The following is a 16,936-nucleotide window of genomic DNA, read 5'->3' as shown; positions in this document are numbered from 1 at the left end:
ATTTGGCCATATGTGCTGCACTTCTAGAGAAAGATGAAATCAAACCCACATCTAGCACTGTCTGTCAGATAAATCAACACAATAAAGTAAATAGATGCATGTTTACTAATGATTTTAGAGCAATTCAAAGACGACAAAAATAGAAAAAAAAACATTGAAACACCATGATAGTAGGTCAGGAAATTTCAAACTTTACAAGTTTTACAATAAAATGAACATGAGTAACATTATTGTTACTGAGACTAATTAGTCAAAACCTACAAACCAGTGCCGTTGCAGCATCCCTCAATCGCCCCTCCCTCAATGTATGTTTACAGTCAAATGTATATACAGCATAGACATTCAACTAGGTACAAAATTTAATAAAAAGCTAAAAAAAAAAACATGCCTGGAAGGATGGTCATGAAAATGAAAATATATATTTTTGCTTAAAAAATATCCGTCTATCCTTGTGTACCAAATGAAGATAGTAAATTCTTATTTTTTCTTCGCCAGACTTCGAGGGGAACTTTTAAGCAAGTCTCTGATCTTGAGGTATGTCCCCGTGGCTTCAGCAACTTCAGTGAACTCTGGTGTATCTTCAAATGGAACGATGCCAGCCGCAAAGTTGCTCCGATGAGGAACCGCTGTAATCTTCACAACATCCTTAGGAGAAGCACAATCTCCAGCCCCCCCTTTAGAAAAATCTGGATTAGGGCTCTGTGGGTTGTCTTCTTGGTATTTGAGTGGATCTGGGCTCTGCGGGTTGTCATCATGGGATCTGACTGGACCAGGACTGTGGGGGTTGTCATCTTGGACTTTGACTGGCCCAGGGCTCTGAAGACTGTCATCCTCAACTTTAACTGGTCCAGGGCTCTGAGGACTGTCACCTTGGACTTTGACTGGTCCAGGGCTCTGAGGACTGTCATCCTCAACTTTAACTGGTCCAGGGCTCTGAGGACTGTCACCTTGGACTGTGACTGGTCCAGGGCTCTGAGGACTGTCATCCTCGACTTTGACTGGTTCAGGGCTCTGAGGACTGTCATCCTCAACTTTGATTGGTCCAGGGCTCTGAGAATAAACATCTTGAACCCCTGGTTCCCTTTGATTTTCACTGCTAGTTTTTGCAGGTCTTGTTGTGTCCATCTCCTCTTCAGCCTCTTCCGTTTCTGTGTCTACATGCACAGGTGTGGACACACTTGGTGAACTGGGGACAGGTGTTCCCATTGCAGGTGTGTCAGAGTCACTATTAGTGGCAGTGTCAGCATTTTCTAGAGCTGCCCAAATCAGCCTCTGTTGCTCCTCCAGTTCCTCCAGTGTCAGTTCATCCTCTGTTCCCTCTACAGTCTCATCAGTTACTACCCAGTTACGTCCTCTCAGAGCTGGAGAGCCATTAGTGGGTGTGGAAGGAGGTGTACCTTTAGGGAGAGGTGGGGGAGTGGGTGTCGCAGGAGGAGTGCCCCGTGGCAAAGGGGGTGGTGAGCTGAAGCAAGGGGAGCCAGGGGGCAGTGGAGGTTGGAACTGGAAGTCACCAGCGCCAGTATGATAAGGTGTTCCTGGATCTGAGGGGAAAACATGAATAAAGTCACAGAAAGATTCGAAAGTGAAATAAACACACATCTGATGCAAGTATAACTGAATTACTCTGCATTTCAGCCATGAATAAAAACAGAGGTATTTTATGTATCGAGTTATAAGAACAAAACAGTGGATATCTGCATTAAGATCCAGACATTTACAGATTATTGTTGCAGTTTTCGACTATTAGCTTGACATTTAAGATGCATGATGAAAAGTGACAAAGATGAACAATTACCTGATTCAATATCCATATCCGAGCTTCTGTCAGAGTTCCGATCAGGACTGGACCTTGTCTTCTTCCTCTGCTGCGGAGATGAGTCAGATTCATGCCTTCTCTTGTTGCAGGTGGCGCCAGGCTGTTGGGGAGGAACAATGACATGTGGAATGAAAGTGTTTAAGGGCTCAGCCCAAAATGCATTACACACCCTCTCTTTATCCAACAGGTTTTTTTCAATTCCATGTCTTCTGTTGAAGAATGCCAACTGAAACTTACATCATTTCATAAATGAATAACCTTGATCATTGAAGTGGGTGTGAGAAAAGTGGTCTGACATAATAGTGTTTCTTTTTGGGTCAATATCACTATAAAGTGCCTTTGGTGTCCCCATCAGAATCACTTAGTCATCATGAAAATGTAGCAGAATAATTAAACTCTGAGGTCTTATTATAAGAGACCAAAGATTTGCACACATATCAGTACAATAATATGTCTCTTAAAATGTGTTTCCTTCATTTTATACCATTTTTTTTCTTTGGATGTATGTGATTTTGGCATGTCCCACACACTGTTCTGCTAACTTCAGTGTGTGTCACAACAAGTTATTTGATAAAACAAGTCATTTTGATCATGTATATTCTATTTTCATAATAGTATTGAACATTTTGCATGTGTCCCTGAAATTGCTGTCCACCCTGTCATTTTGGGCTAAATGCCCCTTTAAGAAACACGCTGATGTTTTCAGTGAGATCACAACCAGCATTTTATCTTTCTTCAGTGGAGACTGAAACAGTGGCTAGTTGCAGAGTAGGTATTTACACTTATGTTTCGTAATTTTCATCATATTAGGTGTGTAGTTAGATGTTGTCAAGCTTAACATGTCCACTCTGTCATAGTGAAATATCAATTAATATAAAAACCTTTCAGAAATTCGAAATATATGTGTTAAACAGTACACAGTCCGCTTGCTAACTGAATCATGTTGCTAAGTGAAGGTCCACCATGTGCTCATTAAATGCTAACATTAGCCAAAAATGTCCACCCTGTCAGCAAGCTTTCCATGACAGGGTGGACATGGTTGCCCTAATTTCATTACTATCCAAATACTTTTCCCATTAACTAAAACATAGTGTTGAGAAAGGGACTAAATAGCTTTCTGAAAATATATACATATATACATTTTATAATCACTATGTAATTACAATGTATTTATTCTACTTTGAAATTGTCCCTGACAGGGTTGACATATTTTGCTGTTTGCGTGTACATTGTCTGCTTGCAGTTAATTTATAAAAAAGTGTGGGGGCTTGACCAACATGCATTTCTAACAGCATAACATCTACTTAATACAATAAATGTGAAGTTAAATGGAAAATCTCAGCTTTTTTGGGGGGAAATTTGGAAGTTTCAAAGGCACCTTATGGTGATATTGACCCTTTCATTATTTGGTTACCCCTTAAAGCAATTCATACCTTCAATTATGCTCTACTTGCAGGTTCAAGTATCACCAAGACTGAGAAGGTCAGAATTTATGATGGAAAGGGACAGAAACCACAACCGTTTGTGAATATTTATACACACACACCCGTGTCTTTGACTTCAAACCACAGTGGTATTTTGGAGAATGAATGCAGATGTGAAAAACAGTACCCTGACGTGTTTGCCTAAAATTTGACATCCAATATCCAGATAGTTTGATTTAAGTGATGCAAGACTATTAGATAGGAAGCTGTTACAGGACTATGTTTTGAGAGGAAAAACCCAAACACTTGAGGGACATCATGATAATTACCATCGGGAAGTTGTTGGACAGATAGGCTGCATAGTTTTGCTTCAAGTGACTGCTTTGCATTGGAATGGAACCATTCTGCATGAACTCCTGAAGATCAGAAAAAAAGTACAAGTGTGAGAAGGACTACTGTTGTAAAGATGCCCTACCACCAAAAAGCAATACAATTTCTGACTTGAAAGAGTGCATTGTCATTATGATGTTGACTCCTTGCAACAAAAACTTTTATACACACCTCAGAGTGACTTCATACATCAGTATTTGCGTAAATCAATTGTCTTGATTATGTGACAAAAAATTTGCAATTCTTTGATTCAATTTTAGGTATTTAAGCAACTAAAATATTAATATAACTCACATGCCTGGACTCACATGATGATATATTCAAGCAAAAGATTTGAAAAGATTACATTGTAGAACTCACATCTTTCATTTTGTGTGGTGCAGGTACATTGAAGCCTGGGAAATCTACCAGTTTGGAAACATCATAAGAGATGTTTTGCGAATTGTCTGTTATATTACCATCATTTGAAACTAGAAAACAGAAGAAAAACATAGATTCAGCTCAACCTCTGTTAATTTCAAAACATTCTTATAAACGGAAAATCAGTGGAACCACAACTTTCAATTTAAAACATACCATTTCCATCATACAGTGTTAAGCCAGAGTTTTCCATCTCTGCTTCTTTGAGCCAGCCTGGTGGATAGCCCAGTTGTCTCATGCGATAAATCAGAGGAGGGAGGGTGTTGCCATCAATTCCCAGCGCAGACAACAGCTCCTCGCTGTTAAACAAAGTGTAAAACATCTTTGATCAAGATTTACTTTTACCTGTTACGATAGATTCTGAATGTGATTCAGTGATTTGTTTTTGTGTTCATTGTACACCAACAGCAATCTTGCCTCATGACTCCAGGCTTGTATTTGGCAAACCGCTCCTCCACTTCATCAGCATGGTATCGCTGATTACTCTGCATGGCCTGGTTGTTGTTCTGATTAAACTCCTTTCTTCGCTCATTAATTGCAGCCATGTCTTTAGGCTACGAAGGTAATGATGTATACACATTGTAAATCATGTTCTGACTCATTTCTTTAACTCATGATAATATTGCTGACTTGTTCTTACCTTGGTACAGTCTCTCAGCTGATGAGTGCTCGCACCACAGTTGAAACACATAGATTTGGATCTACAATGAACAGACCAGTAATTAAATCAATATCGAGTTAAATGCCACACCGCAAAACAAAACAAACCAAAGCAAGTCATTAACAGAAGATGGAGACTAAATAAAGCTTTGTTAATAAAACCAGACACACCTTTTGTCTCTCATTTCTATTTCCTGTCCATCTGTGCCAATGACTTGGTTGAAGACCTGATGATAGCTTTGCAACAATTCAGGAAATTCTATCATGTTTGTACAAAACAAATCAACAAAATTGTTATGTAGTCTATTTCATTGCCTTAATAGGACATCTATACTTGAAAAAGAAAATTCTTATCCCTTGTCGCAACAGTTCTCTCTATATATGCAACGTATGCTCAACTCAAATGATCTGACAGACTAGACTGTCCATTTTTGACGATGTGTACATTTCTCCATCGTAAAGATACGTTGGAACGTCCCATCCATCTGTTAGCTGGGGGTTTTCATTCACCAGAGGCTGTCCAAGTTTATCAAGACTAAAAGTAGTGAAATACAAGACACTTCCAACCACCTATGACAGAAAAACAAGAAAATAGTTTACGATATGTTAATATTGCTTGTCGACCATTTAACAACATCCAGATTTGTTTTCACTGTGGCAAGAAATTGTAAACACTCACTTTAAAGGCTTCTGTTGTTGTTCTTACACTACTGGAAGACGCCTTCTGTGGGTCTTCTTCCATAGCAAAAGCTGAATTCTTCATAGAGAGTTACACAAACATTAGCAAAGTCATGGCTGTTTTAATATTAATCGCAATGAAATACATTCTTAATATATACCTGAGGTTTCATTTGAAAGATGTTTTTTTTCCTTTCATTGCCCAGTTTCTGGTGTTTCAAAATCACACTGCAGACGAAGTCTTCAATTTCTTGTCGACACTGCCTAAAGGGGAGACATTTTTATTATTGTAAAGCAAAATAATCAATATGACATTCATGCCAACCAAGACAGGCGTGACAAGACTTCCTATGCAAACCACAACTGGGCAAGTATACTCATGTAGTTGACGAGAAGAAATTGCTTACTTTGAAATAATGTTGTTTGCATAAAGGATTTGGAGAACCGGCCCGTCCATGTTGACATCTTCAATTGTGATGGCGCTATAAAGTCGGGAAAATTAACGTTGGTTACTGAACGATCACTTTCGTTTAATATGTAGTGCGCACTGACTGGTGTCACTCAATTACCTTGGTCTGGTCAGGATATTCATTTTTCTTCTCAACGCTTTATGTGATCTACAAGTTAAGGAAACAAACCAAAAGGAAGCTTGCAAAAAGAGCCGCTAGAAGACATATTCGGGTTGTGCGTTTTCTGTTTTGATCACAGAGAAGAGGCTAACTGTGCTAGCAGGCGTTAGCTAGTGCTAGCTCACAGTGAGCGCAGCCCGACAAAAGGATATTCTCCTCATTGAGTCTCTGGATGTAGTTATCATACTCCTCCAGCCTGTTCCGCAGCTGGCTCGTCTCATCCTGCTCTTCCTCGTCATCTGTGAAGCGAATGTGCGTCGGGAGCTCCGGCGCGGAGTCATCGAGCTGCTGAAAGAGCTCCCTATCCCCAAAATCAACTTCAGCCATTTTTACCCAGCTCAGAGACGCAGGACGCGAGTTCAGAGGTCACAGCCGCTGCTCTTCGTTTTCATTGGTTCTCCGTATGTCACGTGACGCGCTGACGTTAGCACGACAGAGAAGAAGATACCGAGCTTTGCTAGCCCTCAATTTTGTATTACAGGGCACATAAACCTCAAGAAGAAAACACTTGGCTGCTTCTAGAGATAACGTTTAAGATGTCGCTTTAAACTTCGCGGTATAGCAGGTGTCCTCTTGTTTGTGTTCTTTGTGAGGGGCCACTTTTATTCACTACTGCGTCTTTGGTCTGCAGGACTGTAAGACTTCACCTGGCCTCCAGCAATGTCAAGCTGCTCAACTATCTACTTAGATTTGCCACAGTGGGACGGGGGCTCACGGAAAATTCGCTTTATTTACATGGTGGGTCTGACATCGTTCAGGCTGACTGAGTGCCCCAACAAGGTGAGTGTTCAGTGTAACCGCAGACTCAAAGATGTCTTTTGCTGATGTTTTTTATAATCACATTTCATGCAATGCCTGAAACCAGCTAGAGGAGGAGGAGGAGGAGGAGGAGGAGGGTGCTGTATCCGCCTACATATTCATCATCAACACAACTCCATCATTTGGTGAAAACATTTGCATCATCTCTGTCTCTCCTTCAGAGTCCAGTGGTTCCTCTCTATTTAGGAGCTGATCTCTTCTCCAACACGGACATCCGCACAGAGAACCATCCCAGACACCACGCCAAGTTTGCCAAGAAAGGATTGGCAACAAAAATAAACTTTTCCTCAGGTAAAATGCGGAAGAGAAAATAGTATACACACACACACACACACACACACACACACACACACACACACACACACACACACACACACACACACACACACACACACACAGAACACTTGACAATGTTGTCTTCCTGCTGCAGCATTCAGGTTGCATGGGTTGAAGGTGCCTTCTGCAAACAGCAGCCTCTGGTTCTACAGCGTTCAAGGACTGTTTCGAGTCGCCTTTGAAATGTACAGTAAGCAAGAGCAGCTTGCTGTACTAGAGAACTTCCAGGTATGATACAGTTCACATTGTGCATGTGTGTAAATGATGTATACATTTTGTGTATGTACATATACGGTGCCAGCCAAAAGTTTGGACACACTTTGTCATTCAATGGTTTTTCTTTATTTTTATAATTTTCTATATTGTAGATTCATATGGAAGATATCTAAACTATGAAGGTACACATATGGAATTATGTGGTTAACAATAAAGTGTTTAACAAACCAGGATTTGTTTAGAATTTGTTTGTTCACTATACACTCCCCTCCAAAAGTATTGGAACAGTGAGGCCAGTTCCTTTATTTTTGCTGTAGACTGAAAACATTTGGGTTTGACATCAAAAGATGAATATGAGACAAGAGATCAACATTTCAGCTTTTATTTCCAGGTATTTACATCTGGATCTGATACACAACTTAGGAGATAGCATTATTTGTAACGGAACACCAAATTTTTAGGCGAGCAAAAGTATTGGAACAGATAGACTTAAAATACATTAATGTGAAAAGACTTAATATTTAGTTGCAAATCCTTTGTTTGCAATAACTGCATCAAGCCTGTGACTCATTGACATCACCAAACTTTTGCATTCTGCTTTTGTGATGCTTTTCCAGGCTTTCACCGCAGCCTCTTTCAGTTGTGGTTTGCTTTGGGGGGTTTCTCCCTTCAGTCTGCTCTTTAGCAGGTAAAATGCATGCTCTACAGGGTTGAAGTCTGGAGATTGACTTGGCCAGTCTAAAACCTTCCACTTCTTGCCCCTGATGAACTCCTTTGTTGTTTTGGCAGTGTGTTTTGAATCATTATCTTGCTGCACCATGAAGGATCTCCCAATCAGTTTGGTTGCATCTTTCTTTAAACTGGCAGACAAAATGCCTCTGTACACTTCTGAGTTCATTTTGCTGCTGCCATCATGTGTTACATCATCAATGAAGATGAATGAGCCCATCCCAGAAGAAGCTATGACATTACCTCCACTGTGTTTCACAGATGAGCTTGTATGTTTGGGATCATGAGCAGATCCTCTCTTTCTCCAAACTTTAGCCTTTCCATCACTTTGGTAAAGGTTCATCTTTGTCTCATCAGTCCATAAAACTTTGTCCCAGAATCTTTAGGCTTGTCTCTGGACTTTTTGGCAAATTCCAGCCTGGCCTTTCTATTCTTCTTGCTAATGAGTGGTTTGCATCTTCTGGTGTGGCCTCTGTACTTTTGTCACAGTAGACTGTGACACCTTCTCTCCTGCTCTCTGGAGGTTGATGCTGATGTCAACAGTTGTTTTAGGGTCTTTCTTTACAGCTCTCACAATGTTTCTGTCATCAACTGCTGCTGTTTTCCTCAGTCTACCCGTTCGACGTCTGTTACTTAGTACACCAGCGGTTTCTTTCTTCTATGGCCGATGTTTGTGCAATGGCTCTGATTGATTTTCCATCTTCTCTCAGCTTCACAATTGCTTGTTTTTCACCCATGGACAGCTCTCTGGTTTTCATGTTGGTTACACCTCTAACTATAAATGCAGTCTGCACAGGCAAAACCCAAATCTGAAACTGAACGTAGACATTCAGCGCTATTTATTGTTTGAATAATCAATGTAACAGGACACACCAGGGCAACAAAACACACCTGTTAGTCACATGTTCCAATACTTTTGCTCACATGAAAAATGGATGGGTTCAAACAAAAGGTGCTAACTTCTAAGTTGTGTATCAGATCCAGAAGTAAATACCTGGAAATAAAAGCTGAAATGTTGATCTCTTGTCTCATATTCATCTTTTGATGTCAAACCCAAATGTTTTCAGTCTAATGCAAAAGTAAAGGAATTGGCCTCACTGTTCCAACACTTTCGGAGGGGTGTGTGTGTGTGTGTGTGTGTGTATCCAAATGTATCTATCTTTTGATATATTATTGTATTATTGACTTTCCTTTGTAGGATGTTTGGAAATCGCAGATAAATGACAGTCCTCTGAAAATGAGTTACAGCCTCAGTGTACAGCTTGACTTTGCACGATCCAGCAGCATCCATGATACTGAATTGAGGACGTCACAACTCCAGCATTTCCAGGTTGGCAGGGAATCGGTGGGCGTTAATGACAGTGACACAGGTGATACATCAGCAGATCACGATTATTGCTCTTTCCCCAAGCAGGGTTTGCAAACTGAGCAAAGCCAACTTGTCGTATCCACAGTGAGACAGAAGTTGCACAGCTTGGATGAGAAACTCTCCTCTCTGACTCAAAGCTGCACAGAACAGCTTGAGACTATCTTGCTGCTTTTGGAGAACATTGATCGGTATATGAATGGGACTCTGGAAGAAAGTAAAGTGACAGAAACTGTGTTAGCTTTGCTGAAGGCCAAAGACTGGGGCTGCGTGTATTCAAGTTCCCTGCATAGTTGTATAGGACGTTGGCTTGGCCAGCAGTTTCATGCAGCCAACAGCAGCATCAGCCAGAAGGTGGAGGGCTTCAAAGTACATCATATTGAGCGAATTAGTGACTTGCCACCTGCCGAAGAACTAGTCACAGAGCTATTCCCAGAAGCCATGCAAACACTGCTACTTCACTGGATGGGCTTAAGTGAGGAGTCCACCCTGGAGAAGAGACACAGCGAGTACCCAATCCTTCTCCTTATTCTTGAGTTTGCCAATCACAACCTCATCACTGGTGTGGCTCATGTGCTGTATTCCAGTCTTATCTGTAAATGAGTGTTTTTCCATGTTGGCATCAACAGCCATGTAATTTAACTGAACGTACAGTATTCTAATAAATCTGTATTTTTGTATGCGAGGGTGTCGCTCCTCCCTTTCAACAGTCTGTTTTTTGCTATTGTCGAATGTTTGTCGACTTTCAGTAGAATGATGCAGTCATATGACATAAGCAAATTGTGTTTAAAATACCGAAGTGACACTTAAACTTGAACATTTTCTGATGTAACACATAAGTTAAGGAGTTAATTTTACTCGACATCAATTTGATTTGGAATGATGTGTGCCTGTTAAATTAGGCCGTAAATTTATATGGGAAAATCTTGAGCCAGCCAGCAATCCCTTAAGATATAAATTAAGTGATGTAATGCATGAAAAATCTTATTCAACACAAAACTAATTTATTTCAGGAACATATGAAATATGTGATTACTCCTCCCAAGCACATCTTTATCCATGGCAATCCTGAAGACAATATGTATTACAACCCACCGTTTTCTTTTTCCCCAATCTGGAGAAATGAAACTGGGGGATTTTGAAAATGCTACGTTGACTTCAGATGCCTTTCACTAAATGGATGTAAACAGTGTTCACTTGAACCACATTATATTCAGTTTATGTTCAAACAATCACATATCAATATATATATATATTTCAGTTAAAAAAAAGCTACCACATTATTTGAACAAATGTCTAATTTTAACCAGCATCAACCAGCCAAACTGATGCATCCTTTTGCAGAGATGTACATATTAATAAACACTGAGACAAACTCAGCACCTGCCTATTTACATTACAATGTTTCAATATGTGAGATGTTTGTCTACAAATAAATTACAGATTCAGAGTAACATCCATGCAAGCTTGAGGGCTAGCGATGAACTGGTGGTGGTCCTATACGATCAGATGAGCGGCAAAGACAGCCAGCGTTTGGCACTAGATAGAATCCATTCCACGTGAGAACGAGGAGGAGAAGCCGAGCCCCATTCCCCTCTGGGTGTGTGTCTGAGACCGAGCCATCTCATACTGAACGTCTAGGTTCCTAAACATCTCCTCCTGCTTTTGAAGAGTCTTCAAGCCTTCATCATTAAGTGGTTTGGAAACTTCAGCGTCATCCTCTCCCTGTAAAGACAGCCAATCAAATTAAATCTGGGAGGTTAGAAAGCTCACATTGGTGGACTGAAGATTTAACTGAAGCATCCAATGCCTATTGGTTAAGTAAAACAACATTGTTAAACTTACTTTAATACCCATCAGTTTACGAAACTTAACATTTTGGTCCTTGTTTCCAAAGTTTAGCTTCTCCCACAGCTCAGCTGTCTGGGACTTGTCCTTAAAAATTAGAAACAGAAATGATAAGCATCGTGTACTGATAAATATATACAGACATTGTACATCACAACATCCTTTTCTCATGTACATATTCTTTACAGTCTGTTAGGAAAATCTGAGGAGGGAAAGCTGGGCATCCTTAAAACTGGTGGATAAATAGAAATCGACAAGCCAAGAAAATCCAATCTTACCCCTTCCTTTTTCCCCTGCCATAGCATTTTCCTCTTTTTCTCCTGCTCTGCGAACTTCATGGGGTTTACAGAGGATGGGTTATAGTAGCTGGGCACAGCAATACCAGTCTCTGCCAGCGTTTTTGCTTGAAGGGCTGCCATCTGTGCTGCCATAGCAATCTGAGGCGTGACCTGTGTACCAGAGGCCAGGAGGGCCGCCACATTGAGGCCAGGGTTGGAGGCGGCCGCTGCTGCAGCAGCAACTGCTGCGATAGGGGCAGCCACTGGAAACAAAATACATAGACAGGTGTAGGCAACTAAATGACTCCTATGATCAAGGTTTTAAAAGTGGACATAATAAGCGCTTCTCACCTGCAGCTATCTCCTGCTGTTGCTGCTGCTGTTTCTCCAACATTTCCTTCTCCTTCTGCTCCTGTAGTTTCTTGGCTCTCTCCAGCCTGGAAAGAAAAACAGTGACGATCATGTTGTTCGTTAGGGTTAAAAGCATACTGTGCTGTGTAGTGATATGACCTGTAAGCATAGCTTGGACATCAGCCAGTATTTTTGAGCACTCTTGCCTTTGATTAACAGTCGACAGTTAAGATTTGAAAGGAAATTAGGGTAGAGAGGGGCAACATGCAACAAAGGTCCCCGGCCAGACTTAAATATAAAAGCTGAAATTACATGGTCAGTGTCTTAGACGCTTACACCACCAGTACACCTGATCTATCAGAATTTTATGATTTCTCATTTTCCTACCAATGTGATTTCCTTTTATGACCAACCATGCTCTCTGGCAACTGCAACATGGATGACTGCAGCCAAACCCAACAGTCTACAGCTTTCACCTGAACAACTTCAGGAACACGGGTCTGAGTAACAGGGAGTGATGGTTAGGTTTAAATTTATGTTTGATTTCATTAACCCTAACTAATCTGTGTTGCCTGCTAGCCATGTCATCTTCTTATAATGTCAGGCATTAAAAGAGTAGTAAAAGTTGACAATACTGGGAAACTTAGGAAAAAAAGCTTTGGTTGCAGCAATTGTGCAGATGTTCTAAGCTCCACTGGTAAGCCCCCAGAATGGGCCAGAACCGAGACCAACCATCTATATTGTAAATGCCCTGTAAGCTGTTTCCTTGCCTTCTGGCCAGGGCCTCTTGTGCATCCATAGCTGTGTTTCGGCCCCGGAAGGCAGGTGGATTAACAGACCTGCTTCGACTCTTTCTGCGCACTTTCTCACTCCTTTTCTTTCGCTCCCTGTTGGAACAACCAAGTAAATGAGCATAATGTTACCAACACATGGAATGGCAAACATGCAGGACAAGAGTTCAAATATCCTTAATTCCCAGCAGAAATGCTGACATTTCAATTAAACACACCTGCTTTTACTGCGACTTCTGCTATGATGACGGTGTTTGGTCCTTGATCCTGAGCGAGACCTGGCCTTCTTCTTCCTGTCCCGGCTGCGAGATCGTGATCGCCGTTTGTCTCTACTTCTGCTGTGATGCCGCCTAGAAAAAGATCCAGCGACATGCATTAAAAGAACACTACTGACAATTTCATTTATGATAAATGTTTAGAATAGATGATCTACCGTATATCAAAAATACTGAATGACATTTAATGAGACCACAACTTCTAGAATAAAGATACAACAAGCAATATGAAGGCCAAGTCAGCAATTTATCCAGAGACTATTACAGACTGTTCCCAACAATATTTCTTTATGCAATTTATTGACCAGGCTAACCTCTCTCGCGAGTGTGACCTGGAAAAGCTCCGGCCCTTGGAGGACCTTCTGTCTTTGCGTCTGGATCGCTCCTCTCCATTCTCTGCTGAAAGTCTCTCTGGCTCTTGATGCTCATCTGTTTTTCTGTGTGATTTTGATGGCTTCTCAGAGTCCCTCTTTCGTGCCTGTTTTAAGAAGAAGTTGTCTCTTTCAGGAAAATAGTGCAACAAAAAGAGTTAGTACCATGGCTTACAGCAGACGGTATGTAATAATTTTAGACAAGCTGGAAAAAAAAAACAAAAAAAAAAACTTCACTTTCATAACATCTATAGAATGTCATTCTGTGAACATGATGAAGTGGGGATATTTCTATGATAAAAACTTATTTCACATTATTAATTTCAATATAAATGTAGGCAGTAATCAAACCAGCACGTCTGGATCCTCTTAAATATTTCAAATAGTGTGCATGCAAACCGTAAGACCCGATTCTCAGGAAAAAAATAAATAAAATTCAACATGGTTTTTCAGTTCAGCAACAACAATTTAATGTTACCTCAGTAATTTGAAACCCACTGAAAGGTGGAAGTAGGGATGGGCATCCAACTTACTTTTTACAGCTTCTCAACTTACGGCATCCAAATCATACAACACACAATGATAAATTAACATGAAAAACACAAACTTTAATTATGCATTTCTCCAATATTTTTGATAGGTTCAGTGCAACATCTTGTGTGATTTTTCACACCATCTTTATCTCATGTGAAATGGCTGGCAAACCTGCATAATTACATCAAAAACACCCCGATTCAGTTTAATTATGCCCATCCCTAACTGAAAGAGATGCAAGGGTTAATTGCATTTTTCTACTAATAGTGTGAGACAAATAGAGTTGGCAGATAGTTACCTGTCCCAGTAGTAGACATATTATTTTGCTATGTCAGCAGGGTCTTCTGTTCAGTCTCTTCGTGCATTAGCACGCTGAGTATGATTTATTGTAGAAATGTTATCATGTGATCTACACACAGGATTTAACAAAAAAAAAAAAATAAAGGAAAAAAAATCTACTTTTCACCATTTAATATGGTTACAAATAATGACAGATATCCAAGGATGAAAGCTTCCTTTGTGACATGTCAACATAGGGAGGGTTTTTAAAAAAAATGACCCTTTCCATGTCAGTAAACCGATCTCCATCTATGTGTTTTACTCTTAACTTTTATTATTGTAACTTATTATACCTAATAAAATATACTCACCTCAACCTAAAACTAACAAGGAGTACAACTTAAGACATAAATGTGTTTCTATGTGCCATAGAAATTAATGTATTAATTACCTCTTTGCTCCTGCTGCAACTCCGTCTATATTTTCTGTCACCTGAAAAGAGCAGAAAGCATAGTGCTGACAAATGTACATTTAAAAATGACCTTTTCAGCAAGCTTGCAAAAAAGAAAAAAGTTAGAAGAAGAGATTGTAGAGCAGTTCCTGTTGGGGGACTGACTCTTGCTATATAAACACTTTTGAGAAGAACTTAAAATTGCAGACTTCGCCCAGTAATTGCAGTTATACCTTATCATACTGTCACATACTTGAGTGACTGCACATTAGCGAAGTAACCTTTGTTGCCATACAAATATCACCAATTTATTTTTGTGGCTGTTTTCTTCAAACATATTATACATCTCATAAATGTATACACCAAAACAAATTTCATATCATGGCCCTCAATTTTCTGGCTTATTCAGCACTGTTGCTGAATACTAACGTTTTCGGTCCCTGGAGCGTGACCTTGACCGTGAATGGTGGTGTTTGGAGCTTCTGGGAGACCTGGATGACTCCATGCTGTGTTTTTTTCTGTGATGAACTAATGAGCCTGTTCTGGTCAAGTCAACAGAGTCGTTGTCACTTGCCTGAAAGAAATAAAAGATGAGGGGGAAAAAGGACATCAGCAGGAAATTAGTGTGGTTCTAGTTTTATACACTACACAAAGGTGGTGGGAATTATATCTAAACATCACCCTACTGCGCATGAGAAAAACTTAAGTAAGATTTAGAATGATATTAAAATAATAATGTATGACATGATTAACATAATACATTTTGTTGCACAGGTTGATGCAGGAAGTGCATTTTACGTCACTGAATGAATTAAAATTATACTCTAACATCTTTATATGAGACACACATGTGAACAAGGAAACACCATATCAAATACCGAGCATTTCCATAATGTCACCACATCCCAACTGGGTTTTTAAATACAAAAGTAGATCCTTTGTAACATATATACCAATTACTAGCGCATGTGTCTAACTGAGCCTAAACTACTAAATCATCATTTAATTAGAATTATTTAGCAGTTATAGCATAAATGTATTACTTTGGAAATTAATAAATTCAAGACGTACAATAATTTAGTTAACTTTAGTTAATAAGCCAGTCATTACCATCAGGCAGATTAAAAACAACACTAATACCACTTCCTTCGTCCACGAATTAGAAATAAGTCAGTCCCACAGGTCATCACAATGTTAAATATCGCTGGCTGTTGCTGATGTTCATCACCTTCTTAGCCAATTCGGAATACGACAGTGGATTTTGTTACTTTTTCGATCAAAATTGTGTGCCCAGATCGTTCAGAAAACGGCAGACAACTCAAAGAACAAGCCAGCTAGCCCGTATACAGTCTACATTCGCCAAATCCCACTGGCTACCTTCGTCATTCATACCTCCACAATAGAGCTAGCTACGTCGCTAAGCTAACTGAAGCTAACCGCCATCTTTAAGAAAAAATGATTTCTAAATAGAATCTAAAACGCGCTACTTAGATGTTACATCGTTCATGTATGTCCTGATCGTCGTTATGTTATGGTACCCACCGACATAATCCTGAAGCATACCGTAAATGTAACGCAGCTGTTTTGTTGACTGTGCAAACGGACAAGGAGAGGTAGTTAGCTGCTGAACAGCCGTCGTCGAGCTCAGCTAATTTGATCTGGGTTGCCAGGTTTCACCTCTTGAATCCCCTACATTCAAACAAATTCCGAACAGAGTTGATGAACCCAAATCGGACTGACGAAACAACGATCAGGGTCAAAAACATACATTTTAACGACGCAATTTAACTGATATGTAGTTATATGATAATTACAAGTAGTAGGCTACAAGATATTAATATTTACCACGGTGATTGCAGAGATTTGCAAGTTTGACAAGCTGAAATACGTGGAATGGCGCTGGCGTGCTTTTTTTGTATACGTTCTCTGTCAAACTGATTACTTCAATTGATTATGATATATTTCTGGAAGACTGAATGCAAGCGAAAGCGCCTAAATTGCCGTAAAGCCGTCAGTGTAGCAGTGGATCACGTACAAACCGAAAACATGGCAACGCGACAAGGCTCTCTGGACTCTTCTGCAATACCCCGCCCCGCCATGACACCAGGCTAGATCATATACCCTGAATACTGTCTGTCAGGCAACACTTCCTGTTGAGCTGTGCACAACCAAAAAAGCATTGTCAAATATCTGGCTAGGCTTAGATTACAGATGGCTAACTTTAAAACACAGGCTGTGTTTGGGGTTTTATTCTGCCAATCTTAATGAAATACGT

At 40.1% G+C, this 16,936-nt stretch overlaps 2 protein-coding genes across 3 annotated transcripts; both read right to left on the bottom strand.

Moving 5' to 3' along the window:
* Positions 1 to 118: 118 nt before the first annotated feature.
* LOC139203766 (zinc finger CCHC domain-containing protein 8-like) lies at positions 119 to 6,344 on the bottom strand. Its single transcript, XM_070833641.1, has 14 exons — positions 6,170 to 6,344; positions 5,958 to 6,000; positions 5,796 to 5,870; positions 5,550 to 5,652; positions 5,390 to 5,467; positions 5,177 to 5,280; positions 4,882 to 4,947; positions 4,691 to 4,751; positions 4,468 to 4,604; positions 4,207 to 4,349; positions 3,991 to 4,100; positions 3,570 to 3,656; positions 1,796 to 1,916; positions 119 to 1,541 (listed from the first exon to the last, which is right to left on the bottom strand). Exons 1-14 carry the CDS (start codon positions 6,342 to 6,344, stop codon positions 478 to 480), a joined length of 2,367 nt encoding a protein of 788 aa, XP_070689742.1. The 3' UTR covers positions 119 to 477.
* Positions 6,345 to 10,467: 4,123 nt separating this feature from the next.
* Positions 10,468 to 16,305, bottom strand: LOC139203330 (arginine/serine-rich coiled-coil protein 2-like). 2 transcript variants are annotated; one of them, XM_070833010.1, is made up of 10 exons: positions 16,204 to 16,305; positions 15,091 to 15,235; positions 14,662 to 14,702; positions 13,341 to 13,504; positions 12,970 to 13,101; positions 12,731 to 12,847; positions 11,961 to 12,046; positions 11,610 to 11,872; positions 11,329 to 11,418; positions 10,468 to 11,208 (listed from the first exon to the last, which is right to left on the bottom strand). In XM_070833010.1, exons 1-10 carry the CDS (start codon positions 16,207 to 16,209, stop codon positions 11,023 to 11,025), a joined length of 1,230 nt encoding a protein of 409 aa, XP_070689111.1. In that variant the 5' UTR covers positions 16,210 to 16,305; the 3' UTR covers positions 10,468 to 11,022. The 2 variants fall into 2 exon arrangements, with proteins under 2 accessions (XP_070689111.1, XP_070689112.1); XM_070833011.1 differs by having other exon boundaries at positions 12,800 to 12,847.
* Between the last annotated feature and the right edge of the window lie 631 nt (positions 16,306 to 16,936).

This window comes from Pempheris klunzingeri, chromosome 7 (assembly GCF_042242105.1).
Source record: "Pempheris klunzingeri isolate RE-2024b chromosome 7, fPemKlu1.hap1, whole genome shotgun sequence".
NCBI classification, from domain to species: domain Eukaryota; kingdom Metazoa; phylum Chordata; class Actinopteri; order Acropomatiformes; family Pempheridae; genus Pempheris; species Pempheris klunzingeri.
The sequence above is the reverse complement of the archived record's forward strand: the minus strand, read 5'-3'. Positions and strand labels throughout refer to the sequence as shown.

Bases quoted from the DNA above. Each gene is read 5' to 3' on its own strand.
- LOC139203766 (XM_070833641.1), bottom strand. From the start codon at position 6,344: ATGGCTGAAGTTGATTTTGGGGATAGGGAGCTCTTTCAGCAGCTCGAT. The intron at 5,281-5,389 runs GTGAGTGTTTAC...TTTCTGTCATAG, and splicing joins CAACAACAGAAGCCTTTAAA to GTGGTTGGAAGTGTCTTGTA. The intron at 4,350-4,467 runs GCAAGATTGCTG...TTTGTTTAACAG, and splicing joins TACAAGCCTGGAGTCATGAG to CGAGGAGCTGTTGTCTGCGC.
- LOC139203330 (XM_070833010.1), bottom strand. The intron at 14,703-15,090 runs GTTAGTATTCAG...TGCTCTTTTCAG, and splicing joins ACGCTCCAGGGACCGAAAAC to GTGACAGAAAATATAGACGG. The intron at 12,848-12,969 runs GTGTGTTTAATT...TTGTTCCAACAG, and splicing joins AGAAGTCGCAGTAAAAGCAG to GGAGCGAAAGAAAAGGAGTG.